The sequence below is a fragment of the Dermochelys coriacea genome, chromosome 8 (assembly GCF_009764565.3).
Source record: "Dermochelys coriacea isolate rDerCor1 chromosome 8, rDerCor1.pri.v4, whole genome shotgun sequence".
Lineage (NCBI taxonomy): Eukaryota > Metazoa > Chordata > Testudines > Dermochelyidae > Dermochelys > Dermochelys coriacea.
In genome coordinates, this window is record NC_050075.1 from 46788874 (window position 1) to 46802721 (window position 13848).

The following is a 13848-nucleotide window of genomic DNA, read 5'->3' on the forward strand; positions in this document are numbered from 1 at the left end:
GGTCCTGGTTCTAGAATATACCAGAAGGAACACGCCTGCATTAGCAGGAAGATAGACTAGACACAACCCTTTTCCACCTCTGACTTCTATGATTGGAGATTCTTTCTAATGGCAGGTCTACCTTGGGAAAATTTGGGGGTTTACTACAGGTAAGGGAGCAACGGTTTTGCCAGTGCGGTGCACATATTCCGAATTGCTGGTGAGATTTCTAAGTGGCCGCACAAGTCAGAGCTGAACCCTTAGAATTTTACATGCAGTTCAGTTATATATGCTGCTCGAGACAGAAACTTTCAGATGATCCAGAAGAGACCCTATTCTAGGCCAAGCAATTACCAGACCCATTTCACAGGAAAATAAACTCAGGAAAGTCCATTTTGCCACAAAGACCCGATTGGACTGTGCCGCCACTTCCCGTATGGAATGGCAAGCAGTTTTTGGTCATTTGTGTTCCAGCCAAGTTTTGTCAGTCACTAGCGTTCATTGTTACATCACCTGAGTGGCCTGGCCAAGGAGAGAAAACTGAGCTTCATACCAAATGCCACCGAGAAACATAAAGAACAGATCATGAACACTCACATTTCTCACTGCCCAGCCTAGACATGCGCACGGTAGCAGTGCCATGCTTTAGCTTTAGGGAACACCGTCTCCTAGTCTACAGGAACTATTTGACTCAGCACATCCATTCGGACATTTTTTTTCTAAACACTTCCTTTGCATTTTTGGTGGGGCTGTGGGATAAGATGGACTTTTATCACTGGATAAAACCTCAGCGGCATTCCTATCGGGACAGTTTACTTACATGGCCCTGCTCCATTTTCTCTGTTGTCCCTCTTCCTGTTTAACTGCTGATTGGTAACTGTGAACATGGATGTGGCATATCCCTTTACAGTCACCATACGGCTGTAACCTGAGATGTCTAGCACCGATTGGAGAATGAATACGCAAGGTGTTACAGAGTGTGACGGTAAATACCACTAAGCATCATGAGACTGCGGGTGCACCTGGGCAGCACATACATGATCTAACAGTCATCGCTCATAAGGCCTGACCCAAAAGCTACTGTAATCAAGGGAATTCTTTCCCCTGACTTCCCAGTAGCCTTTGGGTCAGGCCTGTTAGCCAAACTGGCTTTATTACAAATGCTCAAACTGCTTTCAACTCATATTAACTTTGTGGATGGAAAAGATACTCAGCCTGACACAGGGAAATAATGTGGGAAAGAGGTCAAAACAGCATTAAGGATGAACAGCTTTGAATAAAATACAAACCCACCTGCACCTTTGTCCTGTATTGTAAATTTAAACCTTCAACCCTGAAGCTTTCCTGAGGTTCAATAATGTTTGGTTACATTTATTATTAATATTTATTGGTATTGTGGTAACATCTATGTACTGCAGTCATGGACAGGACCCCCTTTTGCTAGGTGCTGTACAAACATAGAAAAAAAAGGATGGTCTCTGTCCCACAGGGCTTGCAATCTAAGGGTATGTCTACACTCCTCAAGCCGACGTACCCAAGCTAGCTTGAATCTGGCTAGCTCAGATCCCAGAACAGGGAAGCTATGGCATCAGCATATCTGATCCTGCCTGGAACCCGGGGTGATCACTTCCAGGGCTAGCCCGTGCTGCCACAGCTTCTCTGCTCCAATACCTGAGCTAGCCAGATAAAGGCAGACTCGGATACGTCAGCTTGAGCTACAGTCGTACCCTATGATTGCAATCTCGACATACCCTGTGCAAACTCTGTTTAATTTTAATGCTACAGCTACCTTTCCAGAACAAAAGTAGAAATTCCTTGTTCCCGAGAAATTCCCTGAGAAGTTTTTCATGAACAATAGGTGTGGGTCATTCAGATAAAAGCCCGATCTGAACTGAGGAACTTGCAATGATTGCCCAATGCTGGTTTAAAGACACCGAGGAAATAAAGTGCACTGAATGAGTGACACAATTTTAGAAAGAATCCTGAGAGTTTGATAGGCTACATTTCTCACGTGTACTGCAGACAATTGAGGAGTATCAGGAAATCAGTTCGGTTTGGGATTTTGTCAAGGCTGATCCCAGTTTTCTGTGATTTTTAGCTGTATCTAAGTATCATAATGTAATTTATGCTAATTGGCTGGCATATACCCCTGCACAAAAGGCCATGCAGCACTTATGTCCTTAAAATACATTTTAGATGAGACTCAAGTCGTATCTGGGCCAGGGGATGGGAGAAAACCTGGGGTGGGGGGCAGGGCGGTGTAGGGAGGCCTAGCACCCCTGCAATGGAAATATGCTGGGAGTTCTGCTCCCATGTAAACTTGTGCACAGCTGAGGGACTGATGAAGGGGAACTGGAGAAGCTGGAGCGGCACCCAGGATTGGGCTGGGAGCAGAGAGTGGGACCTGGAGGGTCTGGAATGGGCCCTGGAGCAGGTAGGATCCCCCAGAATCCTCCTTCCCAGCCTGGAGCCAGCTCCTGTCCCTCCTGCCCCAGGCTGAGTCTCAATATCTCCCCTTTCTCTCTCCTACCCTTCTACCCTGCACCCCAGCCTGCCTGGTCCTTGTGCTGGCTCTCTGCACAGAGGTGAATGTCATCCTCAGAGTTTTGAAAGCCCTCTAATGTATGGAACCCTATTTTCATTATACTTGTGTAGAGCACTCAGCACTACGGGGCCCTGATCTTTTACTGGGGTCTGAAGGAACTACCACAATACATATAGTGAATAATAATTACACTACCCAGAATTCCAAACAGGAAGAGTCTGCTTGGAGAGTGGAAAAATACTGTAGTGTTTAGTAGCACAACTCAAGGTTTCTGTTTTTCATTCAGTTAAAAATCCCAACAACCTCATATGCACAACTATATCACAGATCTGGCTAAATTTCATCTCCCCTCACCAGGAAATGGCTAGACATAAATCCCTAATAGGTGCCCAGTTCAATGGGATTTGGGCATCTAATTCCTTTAAACTCCTTTTTCAAAGCTCCATCTACACAACCGTGGCACAGCAACAGTGCTACAGCAGTGCCACTGGACCGTAGATGCTTCCTACATCAACAGAAGGGGTTTTCCCATTGTTGTAAATAATCCATCTCTCTGAGATGTGGAAGCTAAATTGACAGAAGAATTCTACCATCAGCTTTGCTGCACTTACTGTGTGGGTTGGGGGCCATGACATTTTTCTCAGCCCTGAGCAATGTAGCTAGTTTGACATAAGTTTTAGGTATAGGCCAGGCCTCAGCCTTTTTGTTACAGTGGCTCCTGATAGAGGCTGGTTTGGCTTCAGTGCTAACCGTCCTGCCTACACCGGGGATTATAATAACCAGGTGGTCAGAGGTCTCTCAACAATAACTTAGGATAGAGAATTGGAGGAGAGACTAAATTTTCCACTCTAGACACGTTCTACCTCAACAGCAGTCGTCATACAAAAGAACAAACACCTGTCAGGGATGGACTAGGTATACTTGGTCTTGACTCAGCATAGGGGTCTGGACTAGATGACCTCTCACGGTCCCTTCCAGCGATACATTTCTATGATTCTGTGCAATGCAGCATAGAGCTGTGCGAATAAAAAAATTGTCAGTTTACCAGCAAGTCAAAAAAAAAAATTAAAAATTTCATTTCGAGTCTACCTAAAACATCTTTCAAAGTTTTCAGAGAATTGAAATGTAAAAGAAAAAAAAGTTTCCTTCAACCCTCAAGCATTTTCAATTGTTTTTTCATTAAATGAAAGGAAATTTTGAGGCAAAAAAGTTGTTTCAAGCTAAAAAAAACATCGATTTTGAGGGGAATATTTTGTTAGGGTTTTTTGCAAAATATTTTGATGTTGCCAAATCTGCATTCTTCACCGAAAAAAAGATTCAGCTGAAATTCACCAGCTCTAATGCTGCAGGGCTCTACAACCTTCCCAGACACAACAGCTAACAACAGCGTCCTTGCAACATCTTTGGCCATTATTGGAGAATACTAGGGGAGTCATAGAAAGAGGTTATTATACAACTTGGGAGCCTGGAGCTGGATCTCTCTTTCACTTACTTACATTGTACTATAGCGACCCCAGCCCAGTGAACTACTCCATAGTCTGCTTCATAGTTCGTGTGATTCTATTCCAGTGAATTTCTTAATCAACTCCAGAATATGTCTAGCAACTGACTGAATTTTGAGGGGTACAGAGAACAGAGTACACACAGGAGAGCAATTGGCCTATAAAAGATCAATAGTTGAATACCCCCACTGCTGTCTTCTTTTGATTCCAACATAGGGGTGTTACATTTAACTCCCACCAACATTAAGAAGCTTTGTTTGCATACATTGTAAGATGGTGCAAAGAGGCCAGGATACAGGATTTGAAGCAAATACCTCCTTACTTCTAATTTTGACTCTGCTACTGTGTTTCTCTGAGGTCTTGGCCAAGCCACTTGATTCCAGTGGAATTTAGGGGCCAAAATACTTTTGAGGATCTGGGCCTTAATTTCTCTGCTTCACTTTGCCCATCTTCTAAATGGGAATAATACATCCCAAGCTAACAGGGGTGCTATGAGACATGGTGAGCTAATGGTTGCAAAGCACCTCAAAGATCAGCAGTATGTGGTGTGATTAAGCACAATGAAATTTATAAGCTCCTGGGTCTTCCCTTTTTCAATTATAGGGATGGCACAAGAGTTGACAGCAGCCCATTAACCTGTTTTTCAGACTAGGATAGCAACAAGGGTGTATAAAACTCACTCAGGTGTTTCCAAGACCCACTGAAGTCATTGCACAAATGTGTCTTTCCTGCATCTCCCAATAGCAAAGCAGCTCTGGCAGAGATGCTGGGGGTGGGGGCTAGGTGACAAGAGTTTTTCCCTCCCACTCAGAAGCAAGCCCTCTGTAGACCTTCTGGTGATCACCCCAGCCTCTGTCTTGTCGGCTCTGCTGCTGGTGAAGGGCAGGGACGGTGTGGAAAGAAAGCATTAGCACGGGAAAGCAAAGGCAGAGCCATTTACTTCCCAGCCACCTACGTCAGGCAAAGGAGATCATCTCCGTGGATCTCCTGCCTTTGCTCGCCTTACATCTGCCAATGGCCACTGCCTGCAGGTGTGAGCAGCAGAGACCACAAGTTTCCCCTGCTCTGCCATCCTGCCTTGGGCTCCGTCCAGCAGAGCTCTAGTGCCTGCAGAAGGGATGGCCCCAGAGCACAGAGGGGTGTGCTAACTAAGACACCATAGCCCAAGTAGCCCACAGAGAAGCTTGTCACTGGGGGCGCGGAGAAGGGGAGGATCAGTGATCGGGGGGGTGGAGGGAGCGTTGGAATAGGGCTGCTTGTCTTTGAAAGATGAACTTGGGAGCCCAACTCTCCATGTCACAGCAAAGTAGGGGGTCGCAGCAGGAAGCTGGAGGATGTAGCTGTGTGCTGGGAATGAATGCTGACAGAGTCGGACCCCAAAAATCACTGAGCCCTCTGCAGGCCACACGCTTGCCATGTATTTCTGGGCATGCCATAAGACTTTGTATACAAATTGCATCCTTGAAGGGGAGAGGGCAGCCCTATGAACTGTGACCCTGAAAGGGAAGGGGTAGCCCTATCAACTGTAATGTGGTGGGAGGGGGAACCACGATGAACTTGACTCGGGGCATGGGAACCCTTATAAACGGCCTGGAAGGGACAGAACACCCCTAAACACGGTGACCTGGATTGGGCAGCGCACCCATCCACACAGACCTGGAGCAGCATGGGGCACCCCTCTAAACACTACATCTGACCTAGGCCCACCCACCTAATCCGTGAACCTGTCAGTTTCTTCCTGCTGCCGTCCCTTCTGCGCTCACTGCCCAGGGCCTGGCGTGGCTCGCGTTCGAGCCCACTTCAGTCCCTCCTCTCCACAGCAGCCCAGACCAGCCTAGCTAGCTCGCAGTCTCCTCCTTGCCTTTCCAGTGACCATGCTGCCTCCACCCAATACAGCCCATACAGAATGCCCCCTGCCCCCTGGAAGTTACCTTTGCAGTGTCTTCTAGAATCCGTTATGAAGCCCCTCGTGTAAACAACATCTTGGGAGGGACGAGGATCTATTTTTAAAAGTGTGAGAGGTAGAAATGAGCCACGCGAATTCAGCAGGTCCCTGGTACTGTGACCATAACAGCCATAGGGGGTGGGAAGGGAGAGGACATCTGCACTCATCTCTTCTGGACCATCTCACCACCCCACTCCTCCCCAGCAAGCAACACTGCAGGCAAAGTCCCCAAGCTGGGATGCATGCTGGGAGCTAACCCCCATGGGAAGGGGCTTTGCCAGCCAGGCAGGTAAAAAACAGAGGGCAAGGCCTGGCCCCAGTGTACAGGGCAAAAAAGTGGGTTCATTGAGGTCATCTAGTGTCATGACCACACTCATTGTCTGTACAGAGAGGGGGCATCCTCAACCCCTCTTTATTCTAATGTGAGGTCGCAGTGTGTACATGGTTGAGGACCGCTGAGCGAAGATACCAATAGATGGGGATGCCACATGGTAAGTGATTATTTGTTGCATGAGTGCTGCAAGGAATAGGCCCGACTGACTTTGGAAAGCAGAGACCTTTGATAGGGTACTTTTCTCTAAGGCCAACACAGGGGGATGTGGCTTAGCTGGGCTGACATTGGGCTGTGACAGAAGGGAACAACAGCCAAAGGCCTCGAGCCTTCATTTAAATTCAAACCATAGTGCTAAAAACATCCTCCAGCCACCTATCCCTCCCCACAAGCCAGCACAAGCTGAGTTTTCTCCATCCCCCAGAGAGCAGGCCCCAGCTGGCTGGGGACTGACCAGAGAAGGGAGATGAGGGCTGTGAATTGTATGAAGTGCAAATGCTAAGGAGATTTTTCCCCTTCTGATTTTACGCTGGCAGCATCTCTCATGGCCCAGTAACTCCCAAAACATGATATCAGGCCAGCTCCCACTCCTGGAGGGGAAAGCCCACCCCAGCTCCTTTTAGTATTTATCACTTCCTCCCTCCACCGCTCCAGAAAGCTCCCTCTGCTTCACGGTTCAGCGGAGAGGGAAGCCGGGCCCCTGTTTTGCTACCCTGTTTGTATATTTCCAATATTGGCACTACGTTGTGAGTGGGAGCAACCAGACCTACCAGAGCAACAATGCCAGTGCCTGGAAAAACACTTTCCATGGCAGCAATGAACCTTGCCTGCTCACATTTTTCCCTTGGCTGAGTCTTGTCCTTGTTAAAACTAAAAGACCTGAAACTTTTAGAGCTTGTCAGCTTGAGAGCCTGAGAACTGAGCAAGTTCAGGCTGGTGCTCTGGGGCCCAACAGCTGAGTCTTGTTGTCTCCTTACCCAGCCCTGCCCCTATGCCCTAGAGCTGACCAGACAATGCTGGTTCAACCCAGATGAGCCTATTGCTAGACCAGGGTACAGGAAGTTCCCAGAACTTTCCCAACCTGTCTAGAGATGGAAGAGTCACATCAGTTCTTGGCCTCTCTGCTGGGACTGCCAACAAGTTAATGCCTGTGCACTAGGAATGAGAGAGAGGAACCACTCACTAATCTCACCAGAAGACGACTTCTTTCAGAAGCTGGTGCCACCCACATCTGCATTCAAACAAGCATCCCCTAGAGGAAAGACAGGGAATTCCCTCTCTGCTCCTGCCTGCCACCCCAGGGCCCAGTAGTTCTAGTTTTTTAACAACAAAAGTGGCCAGGTCCTTAAAAGTGCTCAACAAAGGCTACCATTGTATCAGCGTTCTCTTACCAACATGGGTGTTCTTTTGGTGACCCCATTTAATCTAGATGCTGTATTTCAAATGAAGCAAGCCAGAAATTAGTCACGTTAAATTCGATTCTTTATTTAAGCAAGCTCACAAAATGTAACGGCTCCGCCTTTCCCTTCTCCCTCCATTCTTTCTTTAAGCTGTCTGAATTGCATAAAGGGGCCACAAAGGGAGAAGAAACAGCCCCCTAGAGAATCTCCTGTTGCAAGGGGATTCCTTGCCTGGCACAAGGCTGACATAAATGTTCTATGCTGGCCCCACTTGCAACCCCAGGCATAGGGGGTGTGTTGAGGATGGACCAGGGACAGGAGAGGTTTGGCCAAAATGCTGTGTGCTCCAGCTGTGCAATGCCTATAGGGTGTTGTTACAAAGCAGTGCAAATTAGAGCAGTGCTGGGGTTGCTCTAAATTGTGCTAGGAAGCCACCCGGGTCAGAATTAGGGAGGCACAAAGGTGGCTTAAAACCTGGGTGTGGGAAAGGAGCAACAGGAAATCCGGCCCAAGATGTGGCTCTCACAGGGTGATCCTGGTGAGTGTCACTGTCAGATGAAGAAGGAGCTCTGAAGGTGGTGGCTGGACAAGGCCAGAGGAGGCTGATCACCTAGAGATGGGATATGCATTCACCTGTAAGGCGAGGCTGTTCCCCAGGAGAGATAGTCAGTGGGTCTTGGAGCTGGGCGAGGTACTATTGGCTGCTCCACTGCAGTCACGTCCCCTGAATAGGATTTGAGAAGGGAGGCATTCTTGTTGGCCAGCATGGCTCTCTCGTTTCTGCGGAACTTTGCTCTTCGGTTCTGAAACCATACCTAGGAGTAGGGGGAAAGACAGACAGGCCAGAGATTATAACCTGCTCCACTGATGCTCTGCTACTCTCCCTGCATTATTAGATAGTTGGTGGCCCAGGCACCCTAGTGTGATGGTGGCCTGGAGAGCCAGAACGCCATTGTGAGGAAAGGACCAGCAGTAGACGGATGCACTGTTTGCAGGAGGAGCTTCTATTACGCCTGAGCAGCTAATCATCTTCCCTACCCGAGGTGAAGCAGCATGTGGGAGGTCAAGCTGGGACCCACAGGAGCGATGCTCATGAGCTGGACCTCTCCTGCTTCTGGATATTCCAGGACCCAGGATGATGCTGGTGGCTTCATGTTTCCACCCCAGTGCCTGAGCACCAAGGATCCTCTCAGCAATGTCCTATCTAGCCTTTAAGATCACTGCTGCTCTTGGAGGGGCTGCTGGCTGCTTGTTCCTGAATGATAGGGATTCTTGAGAAACTGCTGCTGGTCCATTGCCCTGAGCTGTAGAAACGGCTGCTTTTATGTTAGGATTTGCCCTGCTGTCCAAATGTGTGGTGATCCCTTTCCCTGATTATGTCTGCCACTCATGTCCTGCCATAAAATACAACACACATACCTTTGCTGCTAGTTTGTGAATACGCACACATACTTTTTCGCACACACAAACACTCACGCACGTGTGCACAAGTTATTCGGCTCAGTGAAGGGGTACTAGGTGAATTTGAATGGCCTGTGTGGTGCAGGACATCAGACTAGACGATCTAACAGTCCCTTCTTGCTTTAATCTCTCTGAATCCATCAATGAACAAACATATGCACATAGGTGTTCTCTCTCTCACACACGCATGCACGCACACACCCACAAGCTCTTTCCCTTCAGTCCAAGAAACCATCAGAATTTAAAAGGCCGATTTCATTCATCCCCATACCCATCTCACTCTTGTGCTCTCAAACTCAAACTGCTCAAAGGCTTTACTCTCACCCTCTGCACATCTTGGGGAAACCCCGCTCGACTGAACTAGCAAAATGTAAGAACAAAAGAGAGTTTATGCTGTTATAACTCTGGTGATAACTGATGTGAACAGAGGTTTGGGAGGTGGACTGTATCCTGCAATGTCACTCTAGGCCTGGATGCTCACTGGGCAGTGGTTCATCTGTTCTGGTTAAATAAATCTAACTCAAACCTTCATCAGAACCTCTGAGGGAACCCAAGTCTCCTGACACTTGGATAAAGCTGTGAGCAATTTGTTTCCTTGTAACTTTCAGTTTCATACAACTCTGTGTTTCTGGGCTCTGGCAAGGATCTAGAAAGGTCAAGAACAGCTAGCCAAAAACTCAAAAGGGTAATAACAAAATGTTTTTAAGTACATCAGAAGAGGGAGCCTGCTAAACAACCAGTGGGGCCCCTGGATGATCGAGATACAAAAGGAGCACTTAAAGACGATAAAGTCATCACAGAGAAACTAAATGAATTCTTTGATTCAGTCTTCACGGCTGAGGATGTTAGGGAGATTCCCCAAACCTGAGCCGTCTTTTGTAGGTGACATATCTGAGGAATTGTCACAGATTGAAGTGTCATTAGAGGAGGTTTTGGAATTAATTGAGAAACTTAGCAGTAACAAGTCACTGGGACCAGATGGCATTCACCCAAGAGTTCTGAAAGAACTCAAATGTGAAATTGCAGAATTATTAACTATGGTTTGTAACCTGGCCTTTAAATCAGCTATTGTACCCAATGACTGGAAGATAGCTAATGTAACACCAATATTTAAGAAGGGCTCTAGAGGTGATCCTAGCAATTACAGACCGGTAAGTCTAATGTCAGTATTGGGCAAATTAGTTGAAACAATAGTAAAGAATAAAATTGTCAGACACATAGAAGAACATAAATTGTTGCGCAAAAGTCAACATGGTTTCTGTAAAGGGAGATCATGTCTTACTAATCTATTACAGTTCTTTGAAGGGGTCAACAAACATGTGCACAGGGGGATCCAGTGGACATAGTGTACTTAGATTTCCAGAAAGCCTTTGACAAGGTCCCTCACCAAAGGCTCTTACATAAATTAAGTTGTCATGGGATAAAAAGGAAGATCCTTTCATGGATTGAGAACTGGTTAAAAGACAGGGAACAAAGGGCAGGAATAAATGGTAAATTTTCAGAATGGAGAGGGGTAACTAGTGGTGTTCCCCAAGGGTCAGTCCTAGGACCAATCCTATTCAACTTATTCAAAAATGATCTGGAAAAAGGGTAAACAGTGAGGTGGCAAAGTTTGCAGATGATACTAAACAGCTCAAGATAGTTAAGACCAAGAACTTCAAAAAGATCTCACCAAACTAAGTGATTGGGCAACAAAATGGCAAATGAAATTTAATGTGGATAAATGTAAAGTAATGTACATTGGAAAAAATAACCCCAACTATACATACAATATGATGGGGGCTAATTTAGCTACAACTAATCAGAAGAACGATCTTGGAGTCATCATGGAAAGTTCTCTGAAGATGTCCACTCAGTGTGCAGCGGCAGTCAAAAAAGCAAACTGGATGTTAGGAATTATTAAAAAAGGAATAGAGAATAAGACGGAGAATATCTTATTGCCCTTCTATAAATCCATGGTATGCCTACATCTTGAATACTGCGTACAGATGTGGTCCTCTCATCTCAAAAAAGATATACGGGCATTAGAAAAGGTTCAGAAAAGGGCAACTAAAATGATTAGGGGGGTTTGGAATGGGTCCCATATGAGGAAAAATTAAGGAGGCTAGGACTTTTCAGTTTGGAAAAGAGGGGATAAGGGGGGATATGATAGAGGTATATAAAATCATGAGTGGTGTGGAGAAAGTGAATAAGGAAAAGTTATTTACTTGTTCCCATAATATAAGAACTAGGGGCCACCAAATGAAATCAATGGGCAGCAGGTTTAAAACAAATAAAAGGAAGTTCTTCTTCACTCAGTGCACTGTCAACCTGTGGAACTCCTTGCCTGAGGAAGTTGTGAAGGCTTGGACTATAACAGGGTTTAAAAGAGAACTGGATAACTTCATGGAGGTTAAGTCCATTAATGGCTATTAGCCAGGATGGGTAAAGAATGGTGTCCCTGCCTCTGTTGGTCAGAGGGTGGAGACGGATGGCAGGAAAGAGATCACTTGATCATTACCTGTTAGGTTCACTCCTTCTGGGGCACCTGGCATTGGCCACTGTCGGTAGACAGGATACTGGGCTGAATGGACCTAAGGTCTGACCCAGTATGGCCATTCTTATGTTCTTATGTCACTCACAGGGTGTTTCCAGCATGAGCAGAAGCAGAAAGCCTCGGCAACCCCATGAAGAACCCTATCCTCTTGAGATTCCCTACCCAATCTTGAAATCTCTTGAGGTTCAGAACAAATCAAGGGGATCTTTAGCTCCAATATGGACCATTGGTGGCAGTCTGTGGTGTGATGAGACTCCCTGAGTGCACAAAGCTGGCATAACCAGCTCTCTCTGCTTCCCTCTCCCCAGGACCTCTAAGCAATGGCACATGGTTACAGTGATGCTGCACTCCATCAACTCCCATCCAACATAATAGCCCCTTGGGGCCTGTTACTGCTGCCACAAGTCCTGAGGCTGCTTCAACTTGCACAGGGGCACAAGGGGGTTCAAATCCACCTTTGCTTGCCATACTGGGTCTACATGGAGCGCAGCTTAGTCAGACCAGAAGGCTAAAGCCAAGATGCACAGCCAAACTTTGGGATCTGAGGTGAATGTCTCAACCTTTTGAGGTTTCCCTCATCACGATCCAGAACCTCTTCTCTACCCCCAAAAGTAGAATAGGTTTGTCACCATAATTAAATATTGGGTGTAATGCCTCCACAGGAAGTTCAGTCTACAGTGTATAACCCACATAGCTCACTTTGGAGAAGGCTTCTTGACTTGGCATTTTTGCCTGTGTCATCAATCTGATTACAAAAATGGACATCACTTCCAAGCCCCTGCTGAGTTGTCTCTGATTGCCAAAGCAGATTTGCACTTGCATTTCTTTCATGACAATTCCTACAGAACTTAGCAAATTCTCTCCCTGCTATAGAATTTCATTATCTGGCTGAAAAATTCTACAGAAAGAATTCTATTCTCTATTCAATTCTTTGGATTTTTCAGATATATTTGAGGCAAGGACTGAGGATGAAATTTTCAAGAGTACCTAAGTGGCATAGGAGCTCCCATTTTCAAAAGTAACACGCACCCAGGAGCCTAAGTCCCATTGACTTTCAGTGAGACTTTTGAAAATAGGCTTCTAAGTCATTTCTGAACATTGTGGCCCTTGTCTTTGTATGGATTTGTACAATACCTAATGCTATGGGGCCTCGATTCCAATCTGGGGTTCCAGGGCTCTACTGCAATAAAATTATTGTTATTGTCCTGTTTGATTTCTATAAAACCCTAATGTTTCACTCTATTCAATATGACAGAGCTTTTCAGAAGGATCTCTATGGCATTTATATGTTTGAGAGCTTTACTGACAGTAATGCCCATGTTCTTTAACAATTCTCTATCTCTGCAGCCATCGCTAAAGCCATGGCTTGCTGACAGTACCTGGATGAGATGGGTGGAAGATTGACTTCTGGCATTACTTACCTGAACTCTGGCTTCAGTGAGGTTGACTCTGCGTGCGAGGTCTTCTCGTACAAAGGCATCAGGGTAATGTGTCCTCTCAAAGACTCTCTCCAGCGCCTGGAGCTGGCTGCTGTTGAAGGTGGTCCTGTTTCTTCTCTGCTTTCTTTTCTTCTTCTCTTCCGAGTTAAGCTGATCATCTAGAATGGGAGAGAATCAGACAGGTGAAGTGCTGGAACTAGATTACTCGCGTTTCTGAAGCATCAGCATTTACCTTTTTAAAAAAAAAAAACTCAGCTAATTTAGATCTCTGCATCATTTGGATGAGAGATAAAAACCAAGATCCTGGCCACCTGGATCCAAGTTGAGACACACATTTTTCATAGATTCATATAAATGGATATATTTGGATGCCAGAATAAATCATCCTTATCATCTAGTCTGACCACCCCTGGAACACTGGCCAGAGAACTTCCCCCAGTGATTCTTGTATCAAAACCCATAACTTCTGGCTGAGCTAGAACAGACCTTTTAAAAGAGATTAAACATCAATTTTGGAAGTCTGGGCCTATGGCTTCATGTCCCTTTCTTCACCAATTGGTCATGGGACTGGGACTTTTCAGCTTGGAAAAGAGATGGCTAAGGGGGCATATGATTGAGGTCTATAAAATCATGACTGGTGTAGAGAAAGTAGATAAGAAAGTGTTGTTTACTCCTTCTCATAACACAAGAACTAGGGGTCACCAAATGAA

The 13848-nt window shown here is 46.0% G+C and overlaps 1 protein-coding gene across 3 annotated transcripts in view; it reads right to left on the reverse strand.

The window, feature by feature from the left end:
- PRRX1 (paired related homeobox 1) overlaps positions 1–13848 on the reverse strand; it is an 88221-nt gene that overhangs the window by 1377 nt on the left and 72996 nt on the right. For 2 of the 3 annotated variants that reach the window (XM_038411966.2, XM_043490910.1), the window contains exons 3-4: positions 13121–13296; positions 8336–8517 (exon numbers count right to left, since the gene is read on the reverse strand). In XM_038411966.2, the coding sequence (XP_038267894.1) occupies positions 8336–8517; positions 13121–13296 (358 nt within the window). Of the gene's footprint in view, positions 1–5957; positions 6027–8335; positions 8518–13120; positions 13297–13848 lie in introns of all 3 variants that reach the window. The other variant, XM_038411967.2, reaches the window with a different exon arrangement.